This window comes from Eublepharis macularius, chromosome 8 (assembly GCF_028583425.1).
Source record: "Eublepharis macularius isolate TG4126 chromosome 8, MPM_Emac_v1.0, whole genome shotgun sequence".
NCBI lineage: Eukaryota > Metazoa > Chordata > Lepidosauria > Squamata > Eublepharidae > Eublepharis > Eublepharis macularius.
Genome location: NC_072797.1, coordinates 11,683,907 through 11,708,749, shown reverse-complemented (window position 1 = coordinate 11,708,749; position 24,843 = coordinate 11,683,907). Strand labels below are relative to the sequence as shown.

The 24,843-nt window shown below is 43.4% G+C and overlaps 1 protein-coding gene across 1 annotated transcript in view; it reads left to right on the top strand.

The window, feature by feature from the left end:
- The window catches only part of LOXHD1 (lipoxygenase homology PLAT domains 1), a 222,286-nt gene that overhangs the window by 89,011 nt on the left and 108,432 nt on the right, over positions 1 to 24,843 (top strand). The window contains exons 16-23 of the mRNA XM_054986641.1: positions 19 to 215; positions 1,693 to 1,885; positions 5,800 to 5,960; positions 9,802 to 9,888; positions 9,958 to 10,096; positions 14,162 to 14,313; positions 16,816 to 16,949; positions 18,754 to 18,899. Coding sequence (XP_054842616.1) covers positions 19 to 215; positions 1,693 to 1,885; positions 5,800 to 5,960; positions 9,802 to 9,888; positions 9,958 to 10,096; positions 14,162 to 14,313; positions 16,816 to 16,949; positions 18,754 to 18,899 — 1,209 coding nt within the window. The remainder of the gene's footprint in view (positions 1 to 18; positions 216 to 1,692; positions 1,886 to 5,799; positions 5,961 to 9,801; positions 9,889 to 9,957; positions 10,097 to 14,161; positions 14,314 to 16,815; positions 16,950 to 18,753; positions 18,900 to 24,843) is intronic.

Sequence of the window (24,843 nt, the reverse complement as noted above, 5' to 3'; positions counted from 1 at the left end):
ATGTTAATATCTTTGTAGATGTCAGTTATCACATCAGCATAAAGACTGGAGATGTCCCTGGGGCCAGCTCGGATTCAAAAGTGTTGATCAAGCTATACGGAGAAAAAGGAGACACCAAAAAAGAGTTTCTTTTGGTTTCCGATAACGACTTAGAAGATTACTTTGAACGTGGCCGGATTGATATCTTTACTCTGGATACAAGGGATATTGGAAAGGTATGAAAGGACTACAGATCTGGATTGAGGTGATTACAAAGGGTGATTTTGTTGCCTTTCTATGGGGAAGGTCCATTGAGATATTGTCAGATTGGCTTCAAAATGCCTTCCTTTCCCCGTAGCTTCCCAGATTTGAGAAAATGTTGATTCTATGAACCTCAGACTTGAGAAAATGCTGATTCTGTGAACCTGGGCAGATCATGAGAAGGGAGGGAAGGAAGGGTTATATCAGTACTTAGTTCTTGTGGCCCTTTCTTATATGCCCTGAATAACGCTGATCACCACTTTGGGGTCAGGAAGCAATTTTCCCCATGCCAGTTTGGCTAGAGACCTTGACTGTGTTTTGCCAGTTTGGTGTAGTGGTTAAGAGCACGGGACTCTAATCTGGAGAGCTGGGTTTGATTCCCCACTCCCCCACTTGAAGCCAGCTGTGTGACTTTGGGTCAGTCAGAGCTCTCTGGAGCTCTCTCAGCCCCACCCTCCTCACAGGGTGTTTGTTGTGGAGATAATAATGACACACTTTGTAAACCACTCTGAGTGGGCATTAAGTTATCCTGAAGGGTGGTATATAAATCGAATGTTGTTATTATTATTATTATCTTCTGGGCATGAAGCAGGGGTCACTGGGTGTGTGTGTGTGGGGGGGAGGTAGTTGTGAATTTCCTGCGTTGTTCAGGGGGTTGGACTAGAAGACCTTGGAGATTCCTTCTGACCCTATGATTCTATGATTCTAAATCAGAAGAAAGTGATATACAATCTAGGAGGAGAGTGCTTAAGGGACCCTTCACTTCTGTATGAACCTGTCCTCTGCTCAGCTGATTTTTCTACTGAGGCCCCATCTCCTGATGTGAGTTGGATGACCCCCAGAGATAAGCCCTTCTTTAGTGGCACCCCACTTCCATCCGTCTGCTGTCTAATTGGGGTATTTTAAAGAAACAGGCAAAACTTGGCTGTTTAGCCAGGCTTAAGACAATTGTCATCCTCTTCATCTCAAAACATGTTAACACTAAAATTAGTGGATGCATCTTAACCAAGCAACTTTACCATTTTAATTTTAATCCGGACTTTATATAACGCCTGCATAATGTCGAAATGTAATGCACAAAGTTCCTTACTAGGGAAAGGAGATAGAAGGCATTTGGGAAAGAGGGATATTAACTTGAATGTTAAAATTACCAGGTTAGGGTGTTTCCAGACAAGAAGAAAATGAACCAGACTTGCTCCCTGTTATTCCACAGCGCCACCATGGTAGATGGTTAGAGCTGGTATTGCAGATATTCTCTCAGAAGAGATCAAGTGTTAAAAGCAGCCATTAGGGATCCATCTGCTTCTAGAAAGTTGTTGATTATGGGCTGGATTTTCATTGCTTAGTGGGACTACCCATCCCCACCTGCTTGCTATCAAAATCCTCCATGCCTAATTCAACACTGTCAGTTCTATACTTAACACACATAATGCTTTCCTCTGGTTTTCCAAGATCAAACGGCTCCTGATCGGGCATGACAACGTCGGGCTACAGGCTGGCTGGCATCTTGGCAGCGTTCAGGTTACCGTTCCTGTCCATGGCTTGCAGTACAACTTCCCTTGCAACCGGTGGCTTGACAAAAATGAAGCTGATGGGAAGGTGGAGATAGAAGTCTACCCGAGCGAGATTGTGCCTATTGAGAGATGTAAGGGATGTCTATTGCTTTCTTGGTGACTAGGTTAGAATTTGTAATGAGAGAAAAGAATAGAGGAATGGCTCGGTTAGTTTGGCTCAGCTAGAAGTAGAGAAAGATAACCCCAGAATGTAAAACAGTATAAAATGACTGCCATTTAACTGCCCTCTATTTGGCATTTATTGAGTGCCAATAAGTAGGTGAATAGGAGAGATGGCACATAGACCTTGTCACTTCTGCTTTCTTTACAGAGGAGGAAGAAGAGGACCAAATGAGCATGCACCAAAATCAGGGACCTCATGCATGCCACCCCTGTAAAGCATATAAGCAAGGAACCATATTATGTAGGGAAAGGATCCAATCAGATTAGGGCAGGAAGCCGTTGGCCAGAAAGAAAGTGTTCTTCAGAGGGTATCTGTTGGAATAGAAGTGATTCTGCATGCCTGGACAGTGGGAGGGTGCTATTTTCCCCTCTATATTAGAAGCAGACTATATTTGTGTGGTTCCTCTCTTTTCTGATCTGAAAGATTCTGACTCCTCATTCTGTGATCTCTGTTCTCTCTCTCCTGCTGGTCTTGAAAGAAGCAAGATGGCTCTCATCCTAATGACTCATTAGTGTGATCTTTGTTAAAAGTCACCTTGGGATGTACCTGGGCTCTAGGAGGAGGCTAGAGCTGGTTTGGCCAGTAGGCATGTGGGAAGTAGGAAGAAGGAAATCTGAGGTTCCATTTATACTTTACAAAGTTCTCATGTTTGTTGGGGGGACAGCATTACCCATGCAAGAGGAGTTTTGTGCCTCCCAGGCTCACACAGGCACTTTTCTGTTTGTGACCAAATCTGGCAGGGAAGCTTTGGCCTCCCCCCCCCCACAGTTGGAAACTGTCTCATGGAGCCTCTATTAATAAAGAGTCCAGTAGCACCTTTAAGATTAACCAACTTTATTGTGGCATAAGCTTTTGAGAACCACTGCTCTCTTCGTCAAATGCATGGAGGTTATGAAAAAACTGGCCAGAGATATATAAGTGGTGAGGGGAGGGGGGAGAGGATGCAGGGGGTGAGGGCCATGTAAATGCAAATCAGTTGCAAAAGTCATGAAAAAGGTGGAATGAGCAATCCAGGCTGGGTGAATCCTTGCTGAATCTGAATGGAATGCCTGAAGCTTCCTGTTGGATTTTGTTTTTGAAATGTTTCTCTTGAACTACGGTGACCTTTAAGTCCTTGATGGAGTGTCCTGGTAGACTGAAGCGTTCTCCTGCTGGTTTTTGAATATTGCCTTTATTGGCTCTGTGGTAAAAATCATGTTACTTATATGACTTCTCCCCGCTTGTTTTGGTTACAAACACAAAAAATACTGCGTGTGCCTGGAAGACACAAAACTCCCATCACATGCACGATTCAAAGTGCTTTTGTTGTTCCTCAGCAAGCACGAGGACCTTGTCATGTGTAGATGAACCCTATGACAATGTTTGTAGATGGCTGGATGTCAGGTCTATGAATGACAGGCTATGGCAGACTGATCCCTGTACCCTCACAGCAAGCACTCCATGGTCTTGGTTGAAAAGGCTTTATTCAAGGAATCAAGTCATGTTCATAGATATGTCCACAGGTTGATCAGAAGTTGACAGGAATAACAAGATCTGTAAAACTATGGTTCATATAGGTCCCAAGTTCTCATCCCCCCTCCCAACAGGAAAACATATCTTTTGGCACAAAGCAGTCCTGAGAACTCCCTAAATAGTTTACATGCTTTGTCTAAACAGGAGAGAGGCATTAGATTAAGAATGAAACGTGGTATTCTTCTTCCCCCTGAGAACTAGCAGGTTTGCAAGGTCAGGGATGCTGAGTTTCAAAGCACAAGAGATAAGACACTCTGGATACAGCAGTTCTGTGAATACAAGGCAAGTTATGGTATCAGCAATATGATATCAAGACACAGCACATAACAACGGTTCAGTACAGAACAATGGTTCATAGCAACACATCAGCAGAATTTAATGGCATGGAGGGGTGCAGATATGACACTGGATGAGTGGCCAAGAGGCTTCTGGGAGAAGCTGCTGCCCATTCAACCTGGATATTTGTAAATGAATTAGCACCAGAAGTCTTCAGTGCTGTCTCCCCTCCCTCTGAAGGATGTGCTGAACTTTCAATCCGTCAGGCTGATGGGAACGTGAAATAGACCAGTGTTTTATGCATCTCTCTGCCGCCCGAACCCAAACTCCTAATTTAATTTGGCATCCTTTCAAATGTCTCATTTTTGCACTCTGAGTAAATTAGGAAAATTGAATACATTATCTGAATGCACAGACAAATCTTAGTTATTGGCTGTGAGTGTGTGTTTTTTTTAAAATCTCAAAGCCATCAGACTTACACATTCTATAATATAAGAAGAGCCCAACTGGATCTATTGCAGTATTCTCTTTCCCAATATGGCTAATCAGATGCCTCTGAGAAGCCCGCAGTAGAGATGGGCATGAACTGGAAAAATGGCTTCACGTTTCATGAACCACAAACTACGAACCAGCATGAAATTGCCCGTTCACTAACTGGTTTGTTTGGTTTGTGAAAACATCACTTCCAGGGCAGCAGAAGGTCTGCAGAAAGCCCAGCCCCCTGTTGCCTAGGAAACTGATTGATTGGTGCCAGGCTGTCTGCTGTGACGAACCAAAAAACAAACCAAATGAACCAGTCTAAAAAATCTTAGCGGTTCGTTGCAATTAGTCAGAAATGCGCTCCAACGAACTGCCGGTTCATGAACCAAAAAATGGCCCTGTTCATGATGAACTTTGGTTCGTATTTCAGTGCGTGCCCATCTCTAGCTCACAGCTTTCCCCTGCTGTACAAACAAACGAATCAAGTGTGTGCTATATCTCCTATTTTGTTTCATTTGACATGCAGTTTTGTGAAGCATTCCATATTGCTAAACTATGCAAAACTAAATTATTCAGGATGGTTTTTTTATTTGGGTAATAGGGCTATGTTGTAAGAAATGACTCAGAGAGATGCCTTGGTAAAACGTCTAAGACTGTAGACTATTCTACTGGGTACTGTCTGTTAATGTAGATATTCTCCTACTGGGTAATTTATGCATCACTAAAGATGTCATGTTTAATTATGCTTTGTTTCAGTAATGTTTAATCTCTGTGTTCAGATTTATGCTTTTTCAAATTTCTACAACCCATACCCTATTGTATTTGTTCAATTAATGTCTTAGCTGTTGACTTTATTGACTCATACTTTATAATCCACTTTGGATCTAAGTGAGAAAAGTGGACTATAAATTAATTAAATAAATATTTCCGATTTTGCTAGTGGTGGAAAACACCAAGGAGTTACTGGAGCTCCCTCTCTAAAGTTCTGCAAAAGTTTTCCAGCCAACTTCTGGCTTCCGAGATTTCAGAACACTGCCATGAATATCTTCACAATCATAAGGACTGTAAACTTGGGCCGATTCCAGACGGCCCTCCACATCGCAAAACGTCGCGCATCGTCGCGCGTCGTCGCACAGAAAACGCGAAATATCGCGTTTTCTCGCGCGAGTTTTGCGCGACGTTGCGCAAAACTCGCGAGAGAAAACGCGATATTTCGCGTTTTCTGCGCGACAACGCGTGACGACGCGCGACGTTTCGCGATGTGGAGGGCCGTCTGGAATCGGCCTTGCTTTTTAAAACTGTGTGCTGAGATCCTCAGAAGGTAGAGATCTTCACCAACTACTATGTTTTATGCATTTCCCATGCTTAAGAAAATGCCTAGATAAGGCGGAAATAAAACAGTAGGGAATGCTTAATACTCCGTTTCAGTTTTTTAAAAAAATGCCAACTGTGACCTTTTGGATCTTTGGGTCTAGAATTCTAGAACATCGGAGAACAGTCTTAATTTCCACAATATCATCATTTTTTTTGTTGCTTCTTCTGCATTGAATGTAGTGATAAATTATGAGGTGGGTGTAGCTACCGGCGATGTGCGCAACGCTGGCACCAATGCCAACGTCTTCATGCAGATGTACGGGGAGCTTGGGAAGACAGAGGTGCTGATTCTGAAGAACAGATCGAACAACTATGAGAGAGGAGCAAAAGAAATTTTCAAGGTATGCTCTTCAGGAGACAAGCCTTTTCACTATAACTTTTGGGGTTAGCCCTGCCCCAGAGATCCTGTAAAATTAGATGGGACTTCAGACCCTGTTCTTCCGAGGCCCTTTCTTTACTAGAAATTCAGGTTGGTGTCAAAGCTGTTGAATTGTTATTGCTCCCCAACCAAAGTATTTTTATCTTTAAAGAGTCTTGCAGCACTTCGCTGTTTCGACTCCCACTACTGCCATGAGCTCAGCAGGTGGCCTTGGGAAAGGCACTCCTCTCAGCCTCAGCTCCCCAGCTACATGGAGGGGATAATAATAACATTAACTTGTTCACTGCTCTGCGTGGAGCACTAAACTGCCCAGCCCAGAAGCACACTATAAGCACACTATTATTATTATTGGTATCTGACAAAGTGAGCTGTGTGACTCACAGAAGCTCATACCGTACCACACATTTTGTTAGTCTTATAGGTGCTACTGGACTCTTGCTTTTTTCTACTGTTATTATTATTATTGTTGTTGTTAAGTGATTGGGCTATGAGTCAGCACTCTGCTGGTTCAAATCCCACTACTGTAATAAGCTCAGCAGGTGTCCTTGGGTGATCTGACGCCCAGCTCCCCAGCAGCATTTGTTGGGATTAACCAAGTGTTTTCATTTCAGTCCTGAAAGAGTTAAACTGTGTGTGCTACTTAGTTAGTAAACTTATTTGCATGTAACCATTTAGGCCTTGAGTAAGGATTCCTGCCAGAGAAAGGGGAGACTCTAAGCTTTAAAAAGGTAAAGGTAGTCCCCTGAGCAAGCACCGAGTCATTACTGACCCATGGGGGACGTCGCATCACGACGTTTTCTTGGCAGACTTTTTATGGCGTCACGACGTTTTCTTGGCAGACTTTTTATGGCATCACAACGTTTTCTTGGCAGACTTTTTATGGGGTGGTTTGCCATTGCCTTCCCCAGTCATCTACACTTTACCTCCAGGAAACTGGGTACTCATTTTACCAACCTCGGAAGGATGGAAGGCTGAGTCAACCTTGAGCCGGCTACCTGAACCCGGCTTCCGCTGGGATCGAACTCAGGTTATGAGCAGAGCTTGGGCTGCAGTACTGCAGCTTACCACTTTGCGCCACAGGGCTCCCTCCCCTCTAAGCTTAATGAAGTAGAATTAGGATTCTTTATTGGGCAGCCTGTTTATTAGGGGGCAAGTAAGTGAAGAGATATACTGAAGTTTTATTGCTCTTTGTTCTGAGTGCTGCCAGTCTGAAGTTTATCTTATACTTGTAAAGATGTAGTCAGTTAGCTATTTCTTATTTTCTAACAATGTAACCCTATTTTTATCCTTTATGTAGTAAAGTAATTTTACAGAGCTAAACTGGAGTGTGTCTGTTCTCATTAATTCCAATGCGCAGTTTCTGCTAAACTCTGCTAATTTAAGTATTATTTATCTCCCTACAGTATTGTGGAGATAATAATAACACTGACTTCGTTCACTGCTGTGAGTGGGCACTAATCAGTCCAGAATAATAGCATATAAGTAAGTTGTTATAAGGAAGATCAAGTATGCCTCAGCAGTTCTGTATGGAAGATACTGTAACTTGCCTTAAGATCATAAGAACATAAGAGAAGCCATGTTGGATCAGGCCAATGGCCCATCCAGTCCAACACTCTGTGTCACACAGTGGCCAAAAACCCAGGTGTCCTCGGGAGGTCTGCCAGTGGGGAAGGGACACTAGAAGCCCTCCCACGGATTGTCCACCTCCCGAACACCAAGAATACAGAGCATCACTGCCCTAGACAGAGAGTTTCATTTATACCTTGTGGCTAATAGCCACTGATGGACCTCTGCTCCATATGTTTATCCAATCTCCTCTTGAAGCTGTCTATGCTTGAAGCTACCACCACCTCCTGGGGCAGTGAATTCCATGAGTTAATCACCCTTTGGGTGAAGAAGTACTTCCTTTTATCTGTTCTAACTTGACTGCTCAGCAATTTCATTGAGTGCCACGATGAGTTATTGTATTGTGAGAAAGGGAGAAAAATACTTTTTTCTCTACCTTCTCTATCCCATGCATAATCTTGTAAAACTCTATCATGTCACCCCTCAGTCCTCGTTTCTCCAAGCTAAAGAGCCCCAAGCGCTTTAACCTTTCTTCATAGGGGAAGTGTTCCATCCCTTTAATCACCCTAGTTGCCCTTTTCTGCACTTTTTCCAGTGCTATAATATCTTTTTTGAGGTTTGGTGACCAGAACTGTACACAGTATTCCAAATGAGGCCATACCATTGGTTTATACAGGGGTATTATGATACTTGCTGATTTGTTTTCAATTCCCTTCCTAATAATCCCCAGCATAGCGTTGGCCTTTTTTATTGCCGTCGCACACTGTATCAACATTTTCAGTGAGTTATCTGCCACGACTCCAAGATCTCTCTCTTGGTCAGTCTCCGCCAGTTTGGACCCCATCATTGTGTATTTATATTTGGGATTCTTGTCCCCAATGTACATTACTTTGCACTTGACCACGTTGAACCTCATTTGCCACGTTGACGCCCACTCGCCCAGCCTCGACAGATCCCTTTGGAGTGCCTCACAATCCTCCCTGGTTCTCATCACCCTGAACAATTTAGTGTCATCCACAAATGTAGCCACAGCTTACTCCCAACTCCAAATCATTAATGAACAAGTTAAAAGCACTGGACCCAATACTGAACTACCCCACTGCTTGCCACCCTCCATTGTGAATATTGCCCATTTATACTCATTCTCTGTTTCCTATTTGTTAGTCAGTTTTTTATCCACAAGAGGCCTTGTCCTTTTACCCCATGACTATTGAGCTTACTTAGCAGCCTTTGATGAGGAACTTTATCAAAAGCTTTCTGGAAGTCCAGGTAGACAACATCTATTGGTTCCCCCTTGTCTACATGTTTGTTCACTCCCTCAAAGAACTCTAACTGGTTCGCCTTATTCCGATAGACTTTGCCACTTGGAAAAGGTTGATTCCCTGTCCCATAAGGTTTTGGAATGCCTTTATTATAATGTTTATCATGACTTATGGATTGCCCCTATTTTAACTAAACTACCTCCCACTGTATCGAAAAATAATATAGTCCCCTATCTGCTGGTGGATTGAGATCCTAGGATGACACTGGCTTTGGCCAAGTACTTCTCCACCATATTTTCCTTATCCGCTGCTCAAGATCACTGGATTAAAGAAGCTTGAAAGGAAAAGAAAGGGATGATCAAGGTGATTAATGTATGATACCAAAGGCAAGGAATGATGCCACGCTATCTCTCAGCTCTGGACATCCCATCTCAGCGCCGAATATTTACCTTAGCACGTTTAAACGCCTTTCCATCAATGGTGCTCTCTGGCAGGTTTAGGCAAGTACCCCTTCAAAACAGGATATGTCCTTGCGAATTAGGAGTCCTTGACTCATTGTCCCACATTATTCTAGAATGCCCTTTGTTACGCAAACAATTTTTAACTGAATACCTTCAGTATAATAATTCTATTAAAGGATGGATTTTAGTTTACCTTTTAGAAGATCGTAACCCTTGTGTTACTTTAAGTGTTGCAAAATTTCTAGCAGAAGTTTATAAAGTTAAATCCAAGCCTATAGCTGCACCTGATTGCTGAATGTTTATTAATGTTATTATTAACTGTTACTAATTGCTTGTCTATGCTTATGCTTCTGCCTATCCCTGTCTCTGATTGTCCCTATCTCTAATTGTAGACTAGTATTATTTCTAATGCCAATAAAGGTAATTGATTTGTGATTAATGTATGTAGGGTGCTTTGGAAACTCTCAAGCATAAGCGATAAATCTGGGTAACTATAATAATTATTATATTGAAGATAGAGGCAGCAGACGTTGGCAAAATCTACAAGATCAGGATTGGCCATGATGGGAGTGGCATCGGGGATGGATGGTACTTGGAAACGGTCTCCATTAAGAAGTTTGCCACCAAGCCTGAAAAGAAGAAAAAGAAGAAGAAAAGGAAGTCTGGTGAGGAAGAGGAAGAGGAGCTGCCCACGATGGAAGGCACCATTGAGGACTATCAATTTGCAGCCCACCGTTGGCTGGCCAGCGATGAAGAGGACAAGGAAATAGTGGTGGAACTGATGCCGGAGGAGGGTTCAGAATTGAAGGGTAACATGAGTTCACCTGAGCTTGTTTGTATCGAAATGCCTTTGGTTGTGACTGGCTTTAAGGAGATATGGCTGCTGTGTCAGAAGCCTACCCAAGAGGTGGAAGTCCGTGCAAAGCTTAACTAGCGTCTCCCGGTCTTCTGACGCTCAAGGCACTTTTTTTTGTTTTCTGAATTAATATTGAAGGCTCACCCCAATTGGCAAAAAAAGTTACTTTTAGGCAGGGGTCCCCAATCTGGTTGAAACTGTGGGTGCTTTTGCAATTTGGAGGAGAGCTTGCTGACACAATAAAATGGCTGTCCTAGGGGAGTGAGAACAAGCAGAGTTCTCTTGGTTGTCTTTCGCACATGACTGAAAGAGAACCAGTGCATTAGCCCAGGGCTGGCAGTTGTCTGAGGCTGAGGTGGGGTGCAGATATCTGTCCAGGTCTCAGAGCCAAGCTACAAGTAACACCTGACACAGGTTGGACACTTGTCAGCTTCCCTCAAGTTTTGATGGGAAATGTAGGCATCCTGGTCTTGCAGCTGTAATGGAGAGCCAAGCTGTAAAACCAGGACGCCTACATTTCCCATCAAAACTTGAGGGAAGCTGACAAGTGTCCAACCTGTGTCAGGCGTCACTTGTAGCTTGGCTCTCAGAACTGCAGGACTGAACAGTTTTCCTAGTCAAGCAGCTTACGGCTCATGCCGCATGTTATCTGGATTTCTGCAATTACCTCCACTTCAGTTTTGTCTTTTTAAACTCCAAGGCAGCAAGAAGCAGGCTTTGTTTGAATTCAACAAGAACAGTGCAGTGATATCTTTTGAGTTGGAAGTCTCTTTCTCTAAGCCGTTTCCTTTATCCCAGAGGAGGGAAAACGTTTGGTTTCCTATACCTTTGCTCCCCCTTTTTCGCAGAAGATAAATTTGCTTGTGAAGGGCCCTTTTGACCTGGAAATGAACTGGAGAGGACAGACTTCAGTTATTTCTCTACACCCACCTTCCCTCTGCTCCGATGGTCAAACCTAGATGTTACAGCATCCTTGGATCCAACCTGTGGAAGCGGATGCCATCTTAGAGAAGAATCCCCCCCGATTAAAAATGCTGTGAGGCTGCAGTAAGATGGGACTGGGTGATCTTGTTCCCTCTGTCTTTTCAAGTGCCAAAACAACACCCATCCCCCAGCTGTTTCAGCACTTGAAAAGGCTTGGAGGCCTTTTATAGTGTATATGGGTACAAGGAATCACCTGTCTTCAGAGAAGACCTACCCACTTGCCTTTGCGTGACTCACTGGTCACTTCGACTCATCCTTAATGAGATGGCCTGCCAACAGAACTCTGGCTGGTTATCTCAGAGCCAGGCTACAAGTGATGAATTACACTTGCCTGGCAAGTGAACAGACTCGCGTGTATTCCTCCCTGTTCACTTGCCATTCACTTGCGCTCCACTTGATCAAGTGGAGAGCAAGTGAATGGCAAGTGAACAAGGAGGAATACACGGGAGTCTGTTCACTTGCCAGGCAAGTGTAATTCATCACTTGTAGCTTGGCTCTCACTCATTACACACGTCATCATTTCCCATGCACGAGCAGGTCATGACGATCCCACTTCTTAAGCCTTTTTTATGAAAACTTGTTTTAGTCCATTTTCATTTTTGATGCTGGTTTTTCTGTGCGATTATCTAGCGTATCAATGCATGTGGACACTTCTTTGCACTTTTGAAGTGCCCTCCCAGAAATCTCCAACCCCTCCTCTCGCTCTTACCCCTCCCACACATGTATCTGGCTTGCATGCCCGATCGTATAATTCTCCCCCCCCTTTTGAAACTTTTTAAAATGGTTCTTGTGCTATTTTGATATCTATGTATACAAAAGGATTGATGCTGTCGTGCTTGCTACATTGGATCACTCAGCAATCAGATTATCAGTCTAGGAACAATATTGGGAACGGAATGCCATTTCTGATTTTATTTCAAACTAGCAATAAGGCCTGTTGTCTGGGTAAACACAATGGGCCCTAGCAGCGCTTCCTTCCCAAGCCTCTCCCTGCGGCATCAGTCAAGGGGGGGAGATCAGGGAAGAGAGCAGGGGTTCCCTCCTCTGACCCCTTGGCCGCTGCTTGGCTTGTGGGAGGCCATCCCAAGGCCCTGTGGAGGTGGTAGGGAGCCCCACCCCCACTGCTGTGGGACATTGGGAGGGCCTTGTTGACACGCTGAGCCTTCTGACAGCGCGCTGAGCCCTTCCAGGCCTCTGGAGACCCCAAGGAGGCAGTGGGGAGTCAAACCATTTTGTCCCCCAGGGGAACAGGTTAGCCTGTTATATGGTAGGATATGGAATTGTGCGATCGCGCTACTCCAGTGTTCGCATATTTATTAAACACTTTGGCATTTAAAACTTTGAACGGAAAATCAACGGTAGAGAATGGAGTACTGCACATGCCCAGTTTCTACAGAAGCTGAAAGACAGGACAATAGTATGGCACAATCCCGCATGTGCTCAAAAAAGAAAAGTTGGGCGGGAATGCACCAACGTCATTGTGACGAGGTACAGATAAAGAACGCGTTTTCTGTTTGGGGATCTTTTTTCCCCAGCAACTAATACCCACAAAACATGCCAGAGGATGATGCATGTGGAAGGTGCATTCTTGAAGCAGATCAGAAAGATGCGGCTTTGAGACAGGGAAAACCCGAAAAAATTGGAGCGTGTGGAAGTGGCCACTGTTTTGGGGTGTCTTTTGGGAGGGAGCAGAGGACAAGATTATTTGGTCCTGCTGCACTGCAGGCGTGTTCAGGATTGGGCCCTCATGGCATTTTTGAACGGCTGAATTCATCTCTAAAATGGAGTCGGTGTCCACAGGTCAGACCCATGGCTGCTGTAACATCGAGTTGAGCCCAGAGGTAGCCTGACCCTGTGCTGCTTGTGACTACAGAATCTTTCTTCCTTTTTTTTCAAATTTCTTTTTTATTAAAACAGAAAAAGGGATACAGAAAAAAAGGGACAAGAGAAAGGGACAAGAAAAAAGAATACAACGCTGTGTGCTACAAGGATTATCAAAATACAAAGTGCAAAAGTCTTACACCGTTTAAAAGTGTTTGAATAATATTTCTAGAAGAGTTAGCCATGTTAGTCTGTAGTTACAAAACAGTAAAGAATCCAGTAGCACCTTTAAGACTAACCAACTTTATTGTAGCTACTGGACTCTTTACTATTTTGCCGAATAATATTTGAAACTCTTTAAGTTTTATATTTTCTAATAAACAACACATACAGAATTCAAACCTATTTCTACTCCTTATCTTAGAAAAATCAAAAACTCATTTTTACCCTATCTTATCCATACTTTTTACTTATATATTTCTTAACAATATTTCAATACTAACTTCTAAACAATATTTTAATGTTATCTATCATACATTCTATTCTACCAGTTATCTTAATTCAACTAATTGTCTTACAGTCAAATTAAAAGGCATATCAATATACAATCATATTCAAATTTGTAGGACTGACACATCTTATTTCCAGGGCTTTTTTTCTGGGACAAGAGGTGGTGGTACTTAGTGGGTTGCCCTTAGAGAAAATGATCACATGGCTGGTGGCCCCGCCCCCTGATCTCCAGACAGAGGGGAGTTTAGATTGCTCTCTGCACTGCAGCGTGGAGGGCAATCTCAACTCCCCTCTGTCTGGAGATCAGGGGGCGGGGCTACCCGCCATGTGACCATTTCCAAGAGGTGCTGGAACTCCGTTCCACTGCGCTCCAGCTGAAAAAAAGCCCTGCTTATTTCTGTCTCTCTTTCCAAATGTTATCTGTTGTAAGCAAAGTAATTTCCCCACCTCTTCAAATTCTTTAATCAGCCTTCCGTTTTATAACTCCTCAATTTTGCCATTACTGCATATTCTGACATTTTATCTTTCCAAATTTCCCTGGTTGGACATTCTTCTTCTTTCTATCTGCTTGACATTACTACTCTTGCTATTACGACTCTTGTTAACATGTAGTCTGACCCTAAGACTGAACTAAGACTGATCACCCATGAAAAGAATACATTTCTGAGTATCTGAATATGGTTCTGTGGCTTAATCTCCCCAGCAAAGTCTTATGAGGTCCATGTCATCACTGGGTCAGTGACGGGTGCTGGGACAGATGCAAATGTCTATGTGGCCATCTATGGAGAAAGGGGTGACTCCGGCGAGCGTCATCTGAAGCGTTCAGACCACATGAACAAGTTTGAGAAGGAACAGGTAAGAACATCAGTTTTGTAGGATACAAACCCAAAAGACAACACCTTGAAGAGAGCAAAGCGAGATACGTGTTTCTCTTCCCTTCTCAATTTGCAAAGCACAGTACAATGAATATATCCAGATTTGTACATGTTACAAATGCGGGAAGAAGGCCATAACTCTGTGGCAGAGTGCATGCTTTACATGAAGAAAGGCTTGGATTCAATCTCAAACATCTCCAGTTGAAGCTGAGCCAAAGGGGTAAACTCAAATAATCAAAAATATCAACAAAGAAGGTATGTACGGGTGTACAGTCAAGTTGCAACCAACTTATGACAACCTCAGCAAAGAGTTTTCAGGCAAGGGAGAAGCAGAGGTGGTTTGCCATTGCATGCCTACGCAACCCTTGTCTTCTTTAGAAGTCTCCCACCCAATTATTAACCAAGGCTGACTCTGCATAACTTCCAAGATCTGATAAGCTCCGGCTCATGATGACCTCAGCCAGGGGCTTTCAAGGCAAGTGTGAAGCAGACGGAGTTTGCTGTTGCCTTCCTTTGCAGAGTCTGCTTTGGTGGTCTCTAGAGATAGGCACGAACCGGGAAAATGGTCTTTTGTTATGGTTCGTGGTTCATCGTGAACCATGAATCGGCATGAAATTGCCTGGTTCGCAAAATGGTTCATTTGGTTTGTGAATACATCATTTCCAGGTCAGCAGAAGGTCTGCAGAATGCCCATCCCCACCATTGCCTAGGAAACTGATTGATCAGAGCCAGGCTGTCTGCAGTGACAAACTGAAAAATGAACCAAACGAACCAACCTAAAAATCGTCGCGGTTTGTTGTGGTTTGTCAGAAATGCCCTCCGATGAACTGCCGGTTCACCAACTAAAAAATGACCCAGTTCGTGATGAACGCTGGTTTGTATTTTGGTTTGTGCCCACCCCTAGTGGTCTCCCATCCAAGTATTCTTCCTGCTTAGTTTCCGAGATCTGATGAAATCAGGCTATACCATGCCACCTCCCCTCCATAGTACCATGGGTACTGAAGTTATTTTTAGTACTATGGTCTGGCATGTTCTGAGCTGGAGTGTTCCTCATCAGGGGTATGCCTTCAAGAACAAAAATTATACCAGTAATTAAATACTGAATATATATTTGCAGAATAATTGTAAAAAAAATTACAAACAAATTACACATCTTGAGTTCCAGCCACAGAACTCCAGCATGTAGTTTGATGCTAGGCAGAGATCTACAACAATACTACTGTTTAAGTATATGTGTGATGTTGATGAAAAAAGCTGAAACCATAGCATTCTGCAAAACAAAATAGCAAAAGAAAAAAAATCATTGCGAATTCATTGCTCTTTTGTATAATTTGTGCAAGGTTGGATGGAAGCAAATATTTGCAAAGATCCATCTTTAATCGACATTTTCAGTTTTAGCATTCAAAGTTCAATTGTGAAATTTTGAATGAATACCAAATGTGAAATTTTTCTCTTCACAATTTGAAGTCTAAATATTTACAGTTTCAAGTCATTAGAAATAACATCACTTGATTTGGCGGTGATGGAGAGCGCCGTCAACTCATAGCTTACTTATGGTAACCCCTGGCAGGTAACCATATGGTAACCACTCCTCCACTTGAAGCCAGCTGCGTGACCTTGGGCTAGTCATGGCGCTCTCTGGAGCTCTCTCAGCCCCACCCACCTCACAAGGTGTTTTGTTGTGGGGATAATAATGGCATACTTTGTGAACCGCTCTGAGTGGGCGTTAAGTTGTCCTGAAGGGTGGTATATAAATCGAATGTTATTATTATTATGTTATAATTTTTATTGCAAGAGGCTAATAGAGGTGGTTTGCCATTGCCTGCCTCTGCAACCCTGGTCTTCATTGAAGGTCTCCCATCCAATCTCTAACCAAGGCTGACCCTGCTTAGCATTCTGAGATCTGACAAGATCAGGCTCACCTGGGCTATCCAGGTCAGGACAACACAATTTGATTTGGTTGACATCAAATATGAACACTCATAAGCTGCATATTTGTAGAACAGAATAATATTGTATGTCCATCATTAAATACTATCTGGTATCAATTACTGAAATTAAAAACATAGTGACTATTCATAAAATATTTGAATTTTCAGAAATTATTGAATGAATTCGTGACATCAGCCTTTGCAGAAGTGAAGTATTTGGAGGAGGAAAACTGGGCCGATTCCAGACGGCCCTCCCCATCCCGAAACGTCGCGCGTTGTCGCGCGGAAAATGGGAAATATCGCATTTTCTCGCGCGAGTTTTGCACGACGTCGCGCAAAACTCGTGCGTGAAAACGCAATATTTCGCATTTTCCGCGCGACGACGCGCGACATTTCGGGATGGGGAGGGCTGTCTGGAATCGGCCCTGGTTCATCTCTAAAGCAGAGCTGACATATAATAAAAGAGTTAAAAAACAGGGAAATAACAGAGTTCAAAGCACAGAATCTTTTAGAAGCCTACTGGACTATAATTCATTTTTGCTGTTTTGCAGGAGGATATATTCACCGTCAAAGCTGTTGACCTGGGAGACCTAAAGAAGTTACGTATCCGACATGACAACTCTGGAAGCAATCCAGCTTGGTTCCTGGAGAGGGTAGAGATTATTGACAGCAACGAGGAAACCACGTGAGACAATAGATTGCCGCTGTCAGCAAATGCAATGTTTAAGGTTCCAAATAAATTAAGTTGCGGCCCCTGGGAAAGGCAATACGAGGGAATTAATTTGCTATTTCGGCTTTTGACCCAACACACCGATGTGTAGCACTACACAAGCATGGCACCATAGTCTTGAAGTATAGAGGCCCTGCTGACCTCTTCTCTTGAAGTTTTTCAGCAGGAGGTTGAACTGACCTCATTTAGGGTGCTGTCATTTTGGGATCAGCAACTGGAGACTACTGCAAAATCTGTCCCCTGAGAGGTCATATAGCTGACATGACATATATAGAAGTAGTCTATCTTGGTTCCTGGAGAGAATTTACTTCCCCTGCCCTCGACCATTGCCAACACAAAGGTCATGAAAAGGTATGTTAGGTGAGATTGGAGATTTTAAAACTATGGTGTCTTCCACACAGGGTTGTAATTTTGTGGTTTCTGTATTACTAGTGTTGCTGCAGATTAAGTACAGCAGCAACAGGGCTTCCACATGGCAGTTTCTCCATTTCCCTGCCTCAGTCCCCCAGAAGCAGTCACTCTTCCTTTCTCTGGACCACTTGGGCTTTTACAGTCTCTAGCCCCTTCTTTTGCAAAGACATGCCTTTCCCCTTGTATTTCTGCAAGGAAAAGGGCTAGAGACTTACTTTTTTATAAATTAAAGCTGGGAATTCAGAGAACTTGCTGCACCTATGTTATAATTGCTGCACCTATGGTATATTGATATATTGATTTTCTAGTGCTGATTTTAAAGAAAATTAAAGACCCACCCTATGGTGGTATGGAAATGGCTGCTGCAGGGACAGTTTTAGGGAAAATGGCTGCCATGTGAGTTGGTACACCCCAATACACACACCCAAAAGCCATCCTGGCTTTACTACAATCTTTCCCAAAATTTCGGAGCAAAGCAGGTTTGAAAAAAGTCGAATAAAATATGGGGAAATCCCTGGAGGTGTATGAATGAACCATGATGCCATGGGGAAGCAGGAAAAAACTTGTTTCCAAAGAGCATTGAACTCAAGGCAGGTAACCCATGTGGAGGACACCTAGGCTAAATATTCTAAAATAGCTCTCTGGGAAAATTACTTGTTGACCAGTGTTTTGGATATAGGATCTTTATTGCATTTTATTTTAAGTCTTCTAAGATCGACAATGTGTCTTTCTAAAAGTATATCCAAGGCAATTGTTACTACTACTACTACTACTACTACTACTACTACTACTACTACTACTACTACTACTACTAATTTTATTTATTTATTTATTTATTTATTTATTTATTTCATATTTGTATTACACCCTCCCTGCAAGCGGACTCAGGGCGGATAACAACCTTAAAATCATTTAAAAATGTTCCATATTAAAACATTACTACTAATACTAATACTAATACTAATACTAATACTAATACTAATACTAATACTAATACTAATACTAATACAGCAATAATGATTGTACACATATCCTCTGGATGCCTAAAATAACCCTGCTTTGGTCCGCCTGTCATTGAGTCCATCTTTTATGGTTTTGGGTCCAAGGAATGGGAAGAGAAGGCTGTGGAGCAAAGGACCCAAAATTAAAGATCGTCTCTGGTTTGCATTCTCTCCTCTTCTTCCTTTGGTGACTCTTTTACTGACACTCGGACTCTGTGGAGGCCCAAGAGTGGAACCCTCTTCATCTCATACTATAGAGGCCTCATCTTTTTCAAGATAGGTTTTTGCCAGATTTAACAACCAGATGGTAGGCATGGATACACGACTCATGAGCGTTATTCTTGCAGATATTATTTCCCATGTCAGAGGTGGTTGGCAGTGGAAGAGGATGATGGGCAGATTGCTCGAGAACTGGTGCCGGTGGCTGAAGCATTTGTGAAGAAGGATCCAGACAGTTCCAGTTCTGCTGCAACACTGGGCCTGGAGCAGAAAGGTTGGCCATCAGCCACTTTTATTTCTTCCATGTTAATACCAAAAATGAAGCTAGAGCAGTTGCTAAGATGGGAGAGATTACATTTTCCCAGAAAGGACCCACACAATTGGTTCTGCCCATGTGTTTACAGTAAGGTTACCAGGCAACCTGCAGGAGGGCTGTGGGTAGGGATATGGGGTGGGAGGTCACGTTGCCAGCTGCAGCATCACATCACTAGTGGTTGAAAAAGGGAAGTGGCTTAGATAACTCTAGGAATCACTGGAAACTCTATTGTAGAACTCTGTAGTTTTACCATAGAGTTTCTGGAAATTGCTAGAGCTACCCTGTGTCATTTCTGGTTTTTTACAGTGTCATGATGCCACTTGCAATTCCATGAGTTTTTAAAAATTTTCTTCCGCAGTGCTACAGGATAAGTGGGCAGGGGATTCTCTGCCCCCACTGGAAGAATGGGACCCATAGGATGGCTGTTGTGGGTTTTCCGGGCTGTATTGCCGTGGTCTTGGCATTGTAGTTCCTGACGTTTCACCAGCAGCTGTGGCTGGCATCTTCAGAGGTGTAGCACCAAAAGACAGAGATCTCTCAGTGTCACTGAGAGATACTGAGAGATCTCTGTCTTTTGGTGCTACACCTCTGAAGATGCCAGCCACAGCTGCTGGCGAAACGTCAGGAACTACAATGCCAAGACCACGGCAATACAGCCCGGAAAACCCACAACAGCCATCGTTCTCTGGCCGTGAAAGCCTTCGACAATACAATGGGACCCATAGTTTGTAGGCCTTCAGACATTATAGCATGGAAAAGTGGCACTCCCTGTATTAATGTAGCATTTAACCAAGTTTATTCCAGCATAAACTTTCATGAGTCAGTCCTCAATGAGCTTCGACTGGCAGGCTGGAACCTGGGACCTCTCTCATCATCCATTAAGCATGACAGCAACGTCCATGTCAGTCTCTCAGTTGGTAACAAAATGTCAGAGCTGTGGCTACATAATGTCTCTACTCCAGACTACCTTCTGCAATCAGACAACAGTCCATTATTTCCAAAAGGTTTTTACTGAAGAATTAGTTCATTATAGTCCACTGGCCTGAATACAATATTCAGGATGGTACATATGCATTGTTACCAATGACAGGCAAAGCATGAGGTACAAAGTAACAGATCCCAGCAGGCCCAACCTCCCCCCATAGTTCTCAAAACAATCCCTTTGAAGCTAGGAAAGCGAAAGTTCTTCAAGGCCGGTTCTTGGTGGAACAGCAGTAGCCAAAACAATCCTTCTCTGTGAGATAGCTGCTTGGGAACCTTGGCACCTGTGAAGAAAGCACTTAAACACTGAAAGGATTAAAGATGGAGTCGGTTAGGCAAGGATATACATGAGAGCATTCTGAACCTGACAATGCAGAGAAAATGAAGGATTCGCATCATGCCGTCTCCCCCTCATCCCCCCCCCCCTTTGGTTATTTTGGTTATAACTGTTTATGTAAAATTTCCATTATTCATCTGGAGAAGTAAGGTCTGACTCACAAAAGCTTATGCTGGAATAAAACTTGTTTAGTCTTAAAAGTGCCACCTGATTTCTGTTTTGCTTTACTACAGCAGACAAACACAATTGCCTTTTCGAAATTAATGCAATATTTAAAGCCTGCTCAAAGTGAATTGCATGCAAATAATAGGTTCTATCCAGAGTGAACAACAGAGGGTTCATTGAGAGACCCTGAAGTAAGGGGGAAATATGGACTGACACAGCTAGGTTTCCTGTTTACCTCCCTGAGGTGGGGAATTACCCACCTCCAGCCCCAATTTCTTACCCCCCAAGTAATTGAGAAATAGGAGGTAAAAATGGCCCCCTACATCCTGACATTCTAGGAATTTCCACTAGTCTGTGTGGTAAAGACCATAGAGATTAGGGGAGGCAGCCTACAGCGTTATGCAGAAGTGACATCACAGCCAGTTTGGTGTAGTGATTAGAATCATAGAATCATAGAGTTGGAAGGGGCCATACAGACCATCTAGTCCAACCCCTTGCCCAGTGCAGGATCAGCCTAAAGCATCTCTGACAAGTATTCATCCAGCCTCTTCTTGAAAACTGCCAGTGAGGGGGAGCTCACCACCTCCCCAGGCAGCTGATTCCACCTTTGAACTACTCTGACCATGAAAAAGTTTTCCCTAATATCCAGCCGGTACCTTTGGGCATTAAGAGCAGTAGGACTCTAATCTGGAGAACCAGGTTATCATCATCATCATCATCATCATCATCATCATCATCATCATCATCATCATCATCATCATCATCAAACTCTACTCTCCCCAGGCACCCCCCCTCAACTCTCTCAGCATTTGCTGAGGCAGTGTTGGGAACCCTTGTCACAAACAAAAGGTGGTGCTATGTATCTTCCCTATGAATGGTGAAGACTGGTGGAGTTTCTAAGATTTTCCAAAAAGGGTAACTCAGGCTTAACTCTTCACCCCCAAATTCTAGTGTTGCTTCCAAAACCAAGCATCTGGGTGGGCTTCCACATTCTGAATTTTTCATACGATTTCAATCGACCACTCCCCATTAGGCCTCTTTTCATTGTGCTTTTGGAAGAGCCTTTGGCAAAGAAGCTGCCCTGTTTATCCTCATCAAGTGTTATGGCAAACGCAGCTCGTAAGTAATGATTTCTGGAAACTGACAGTTCATCCAGCTCAGCCTTCTGTCCCCTCTGATGTGGTGGTTAATTGCTGAGCAACAGCGCATAACAAGGACAGTATCATCTCCTCTTATGAGAGGTCTGTAGCATTGAGGAGTCAGAAGCAGATAGAGGGTTGGACCTTTGATTCTCATAGAGTGGAAACGCATGAGATGAATTACGCATGAAGGGCACTTGATTGGTCCTGCAAGCGTCCCTGGGAGTGGTAGTCTAACCCTCCCCCTCTCAAAGCAACTGGAGGAAAACCGAGCAAAGTGGATTTTCTTGCAAAGAACAGCTGCTCAACTGGAGAGATTCTTGCTTTCAAAAATCCAATTGGCTGGTTTTCCTTCAGGAGCTCAGAGACAGGGCCCTGCCAGGAGAAGAAGAATCGGAAGAACTGGGTTTCTCTCTTGCTTGCAAAACACCTCAGCTTTTTTCCTGCCTCTTGTTATGTCATTCCTAACGTCCCCCCTGGAGGTGATGTCACACCATTGGCTGGACGGCAATCCTTTGTTGTTGTTGTTTATTTTTTTCCTGCCACCGCTCTAACAGGTGGGAAGATGGCAGCCCTGGCTCCAGCCTACATATTTACCTAGCTCTTTCAAAATGTAAATCACACTGGCAGCCGTTCTATGGCAGTGAATTCCATAGAAGAATTAGGCCTCACATCCTGTCCGGCATGCTGGAGTTTCTTCACCATCATGTAGTCCTGCATTCACAACCTGCACCCAAGCTTGCCCTTGTCCCCAGTTCTGAACATACCGGCTGCCTTCCTCAGCATCCGAAAGGTGCCCAGTGCACGCTCTTGTGCAGCCCCTTTGTCTTCACAAGATCCATCAAACTCCAAAGAACAGGCTGTCACTTCCAGCGCTCTGGGCATGCAGTTGCCAACATTCCTCAAGGACTCCCCCTCCCCATCTGCAGCATTGTTACAGTGGGCCAACCTTCCAAACTCCTCTCGCCTATGTCCATCCATCCACTCCGCTTTACACAGGTTTCTTTTCATTTGTGTTCAACTGATAAACTATCGTTTTCGTGGGGGTCTCCAGACGTTGTGATCTGAGAAACGAATAAATACTCACCCCCCCATCAATATATTCAGTTTGCCCTGGTCAAGAGCCAGTTTGGTGTAGTGGTTAAGAGTGGCAGGAATCAATAATATATGTGAGGTATTGGAAGAAGCTAGAGATACCATTGAAAGGAGAAGTGATAGAAAAAAATCTTAGAAACAGCAGAAATGGATGGCTTAACAGACCTGATAAAAGAACAAAGTAGGGGCGATCTGCAGAAAAGATGGACACCCTTTCATAGATGGGTTAAATCAAAATATGGAACAAGAAATTAAGTACAGGATATAAAGATAGGAGAGAATACTTACAGGAATTAAGCAGGGTAGCCTTACAGGAAAACTAGATTTTGGATAAGGAAAACAAGATATAAAGAGGAAGGAACTGTAGAGATGGAAAATGAGTATAATATATAGTTTGTTGTTATTATCAACTTTGATTTCTTATGAATTTGTCTTTGATATCCCCTGATGTGATGTCTATGTGTATATGTATGTGTTCTTTTTGAAACCAATAAAATAATAATAATAATAATGAAAAGAGTGGCAGGAATCTAATCCGGAGAATCGGGTTTGATTCCCGATTCCTCCGCTTGAAGCCAGCTGGGTGACCTTGGGTCAGTCACAGCTCTCTCTCAGAGCTCTCTCAGCCCCACCCACCTCACAGGGTGTCTGTTGTGGGGATAATAATAACACTGAATTGTTAATCGCTCTGAGTGTGGCACTAATTTGTCCAGCAGAGTGGTATATAAGCACAAGGATGTTGAGGTTATGATTAACGTGATTTTTCAGATTATAACCTTGTACTCATATCAGTTAATTTTCCAATAAACCATTTGCTTATTTGTTTGATCTTCTGACCTCTCTCCAGTATGTGTAACTGCTAGTTCAGTTGATTTATGATGAGACACACACCTGGCCCTTCTATGTTCACTCCCCTCTTTCCCTCTTACATTGAGATTTACAGTTGAAAATGTCATGGTGTAATTCACACCAAGCCTTGACTCCCCCCCTCCATTCTGACCCATAAAAATTTCCCTCTCTAGTTTCTCATCACACTTTTATGTGACAAATGGAGCTGTGATCCACAAAATCTCGTATTGAAATAAATGTTTTTAGTCTTTAAGTTGCCGTGAGATTTTGTGTGGTGTAGTGGTTTGAGTGTCAGACTAGGATCTGGGAGACCCAGGTTCGAATCCCCGTTCTGCTATGGAGGCTCACTGGGTGACCTTGGGCCAGTCACAGTAGGGTTTCCAATCTCTAGGTTGGGTCTGGAGATCTCCCGGAATCACAACTGATCTCCAGACCACAGAGATCAGTTCCCCTGGAGAAAATGGCTGCTTTGGAAGGTGGACTGTATGATAATATAGATTAATGCGGTTCCTCCCCAAACCCTGCCCTCTCCAGGCTCCACTCCCCAAATTTCCAGGAATTTCCCAACCTGGAGCTGGTAACCCTAAGTCACACACATTCAACCTAACCTACCTCATAAGTTTGTTGTGTAGATAAACTGTGGGTCATCATTGGAGAGAAGGACAAGGTTTAAATAAAGTAAATAATAAAATGTTTTGTTTTATTTTGATTCCCAAATCCCATTCTGTTCCATAAAATTGCCCCCCACACAGAAGAAGAAATACTACTCATACTAGCTCACAAGAATATAAAACTATAAGAAGAGCCTTGGTAGATCAGACTAGATGTCTGTCTAGTTCAGCATTCTGTCGCACACAATAGCCAACCTGTTAATCTAGAGGGCCAACAACAGGACCTTCGCTGTCTGTTGGAACAAGGGCCCAGCGAGATTTACTATTCTTCCTCTGGGTCTGCAGGACAGAGATGTTCAGCCAGGCATATGGCTGAGGCTGAGACAGGGGCGAGCTCCTCTGCTGGTCTCCTGTTGAGGGGGTTAGAAAAAACCCCTCACCCCCAGTTCCTCCACCAATATCAGAAGATGTTTGGGGCCAGGGTTGAGCAATACGGATGGCTGCCCAATTTTATTGTGCAAACTGTTTTTATGCTTTTAATGCTGATTTTATTGTAAACATAATTATCTGTGTTGTGATCCACCCTGAGCCTGTCCGCAGGGAGAGCGGATAATAAATCCAATAAATAATAAATAATAATCAAAATAATAGAGGCCGAGGCCTTCCCCTGATGATGCCCCTGGGATTCAGAGGTTGACTGCCTCCAGGGTTTTTTTTTTCAGCTG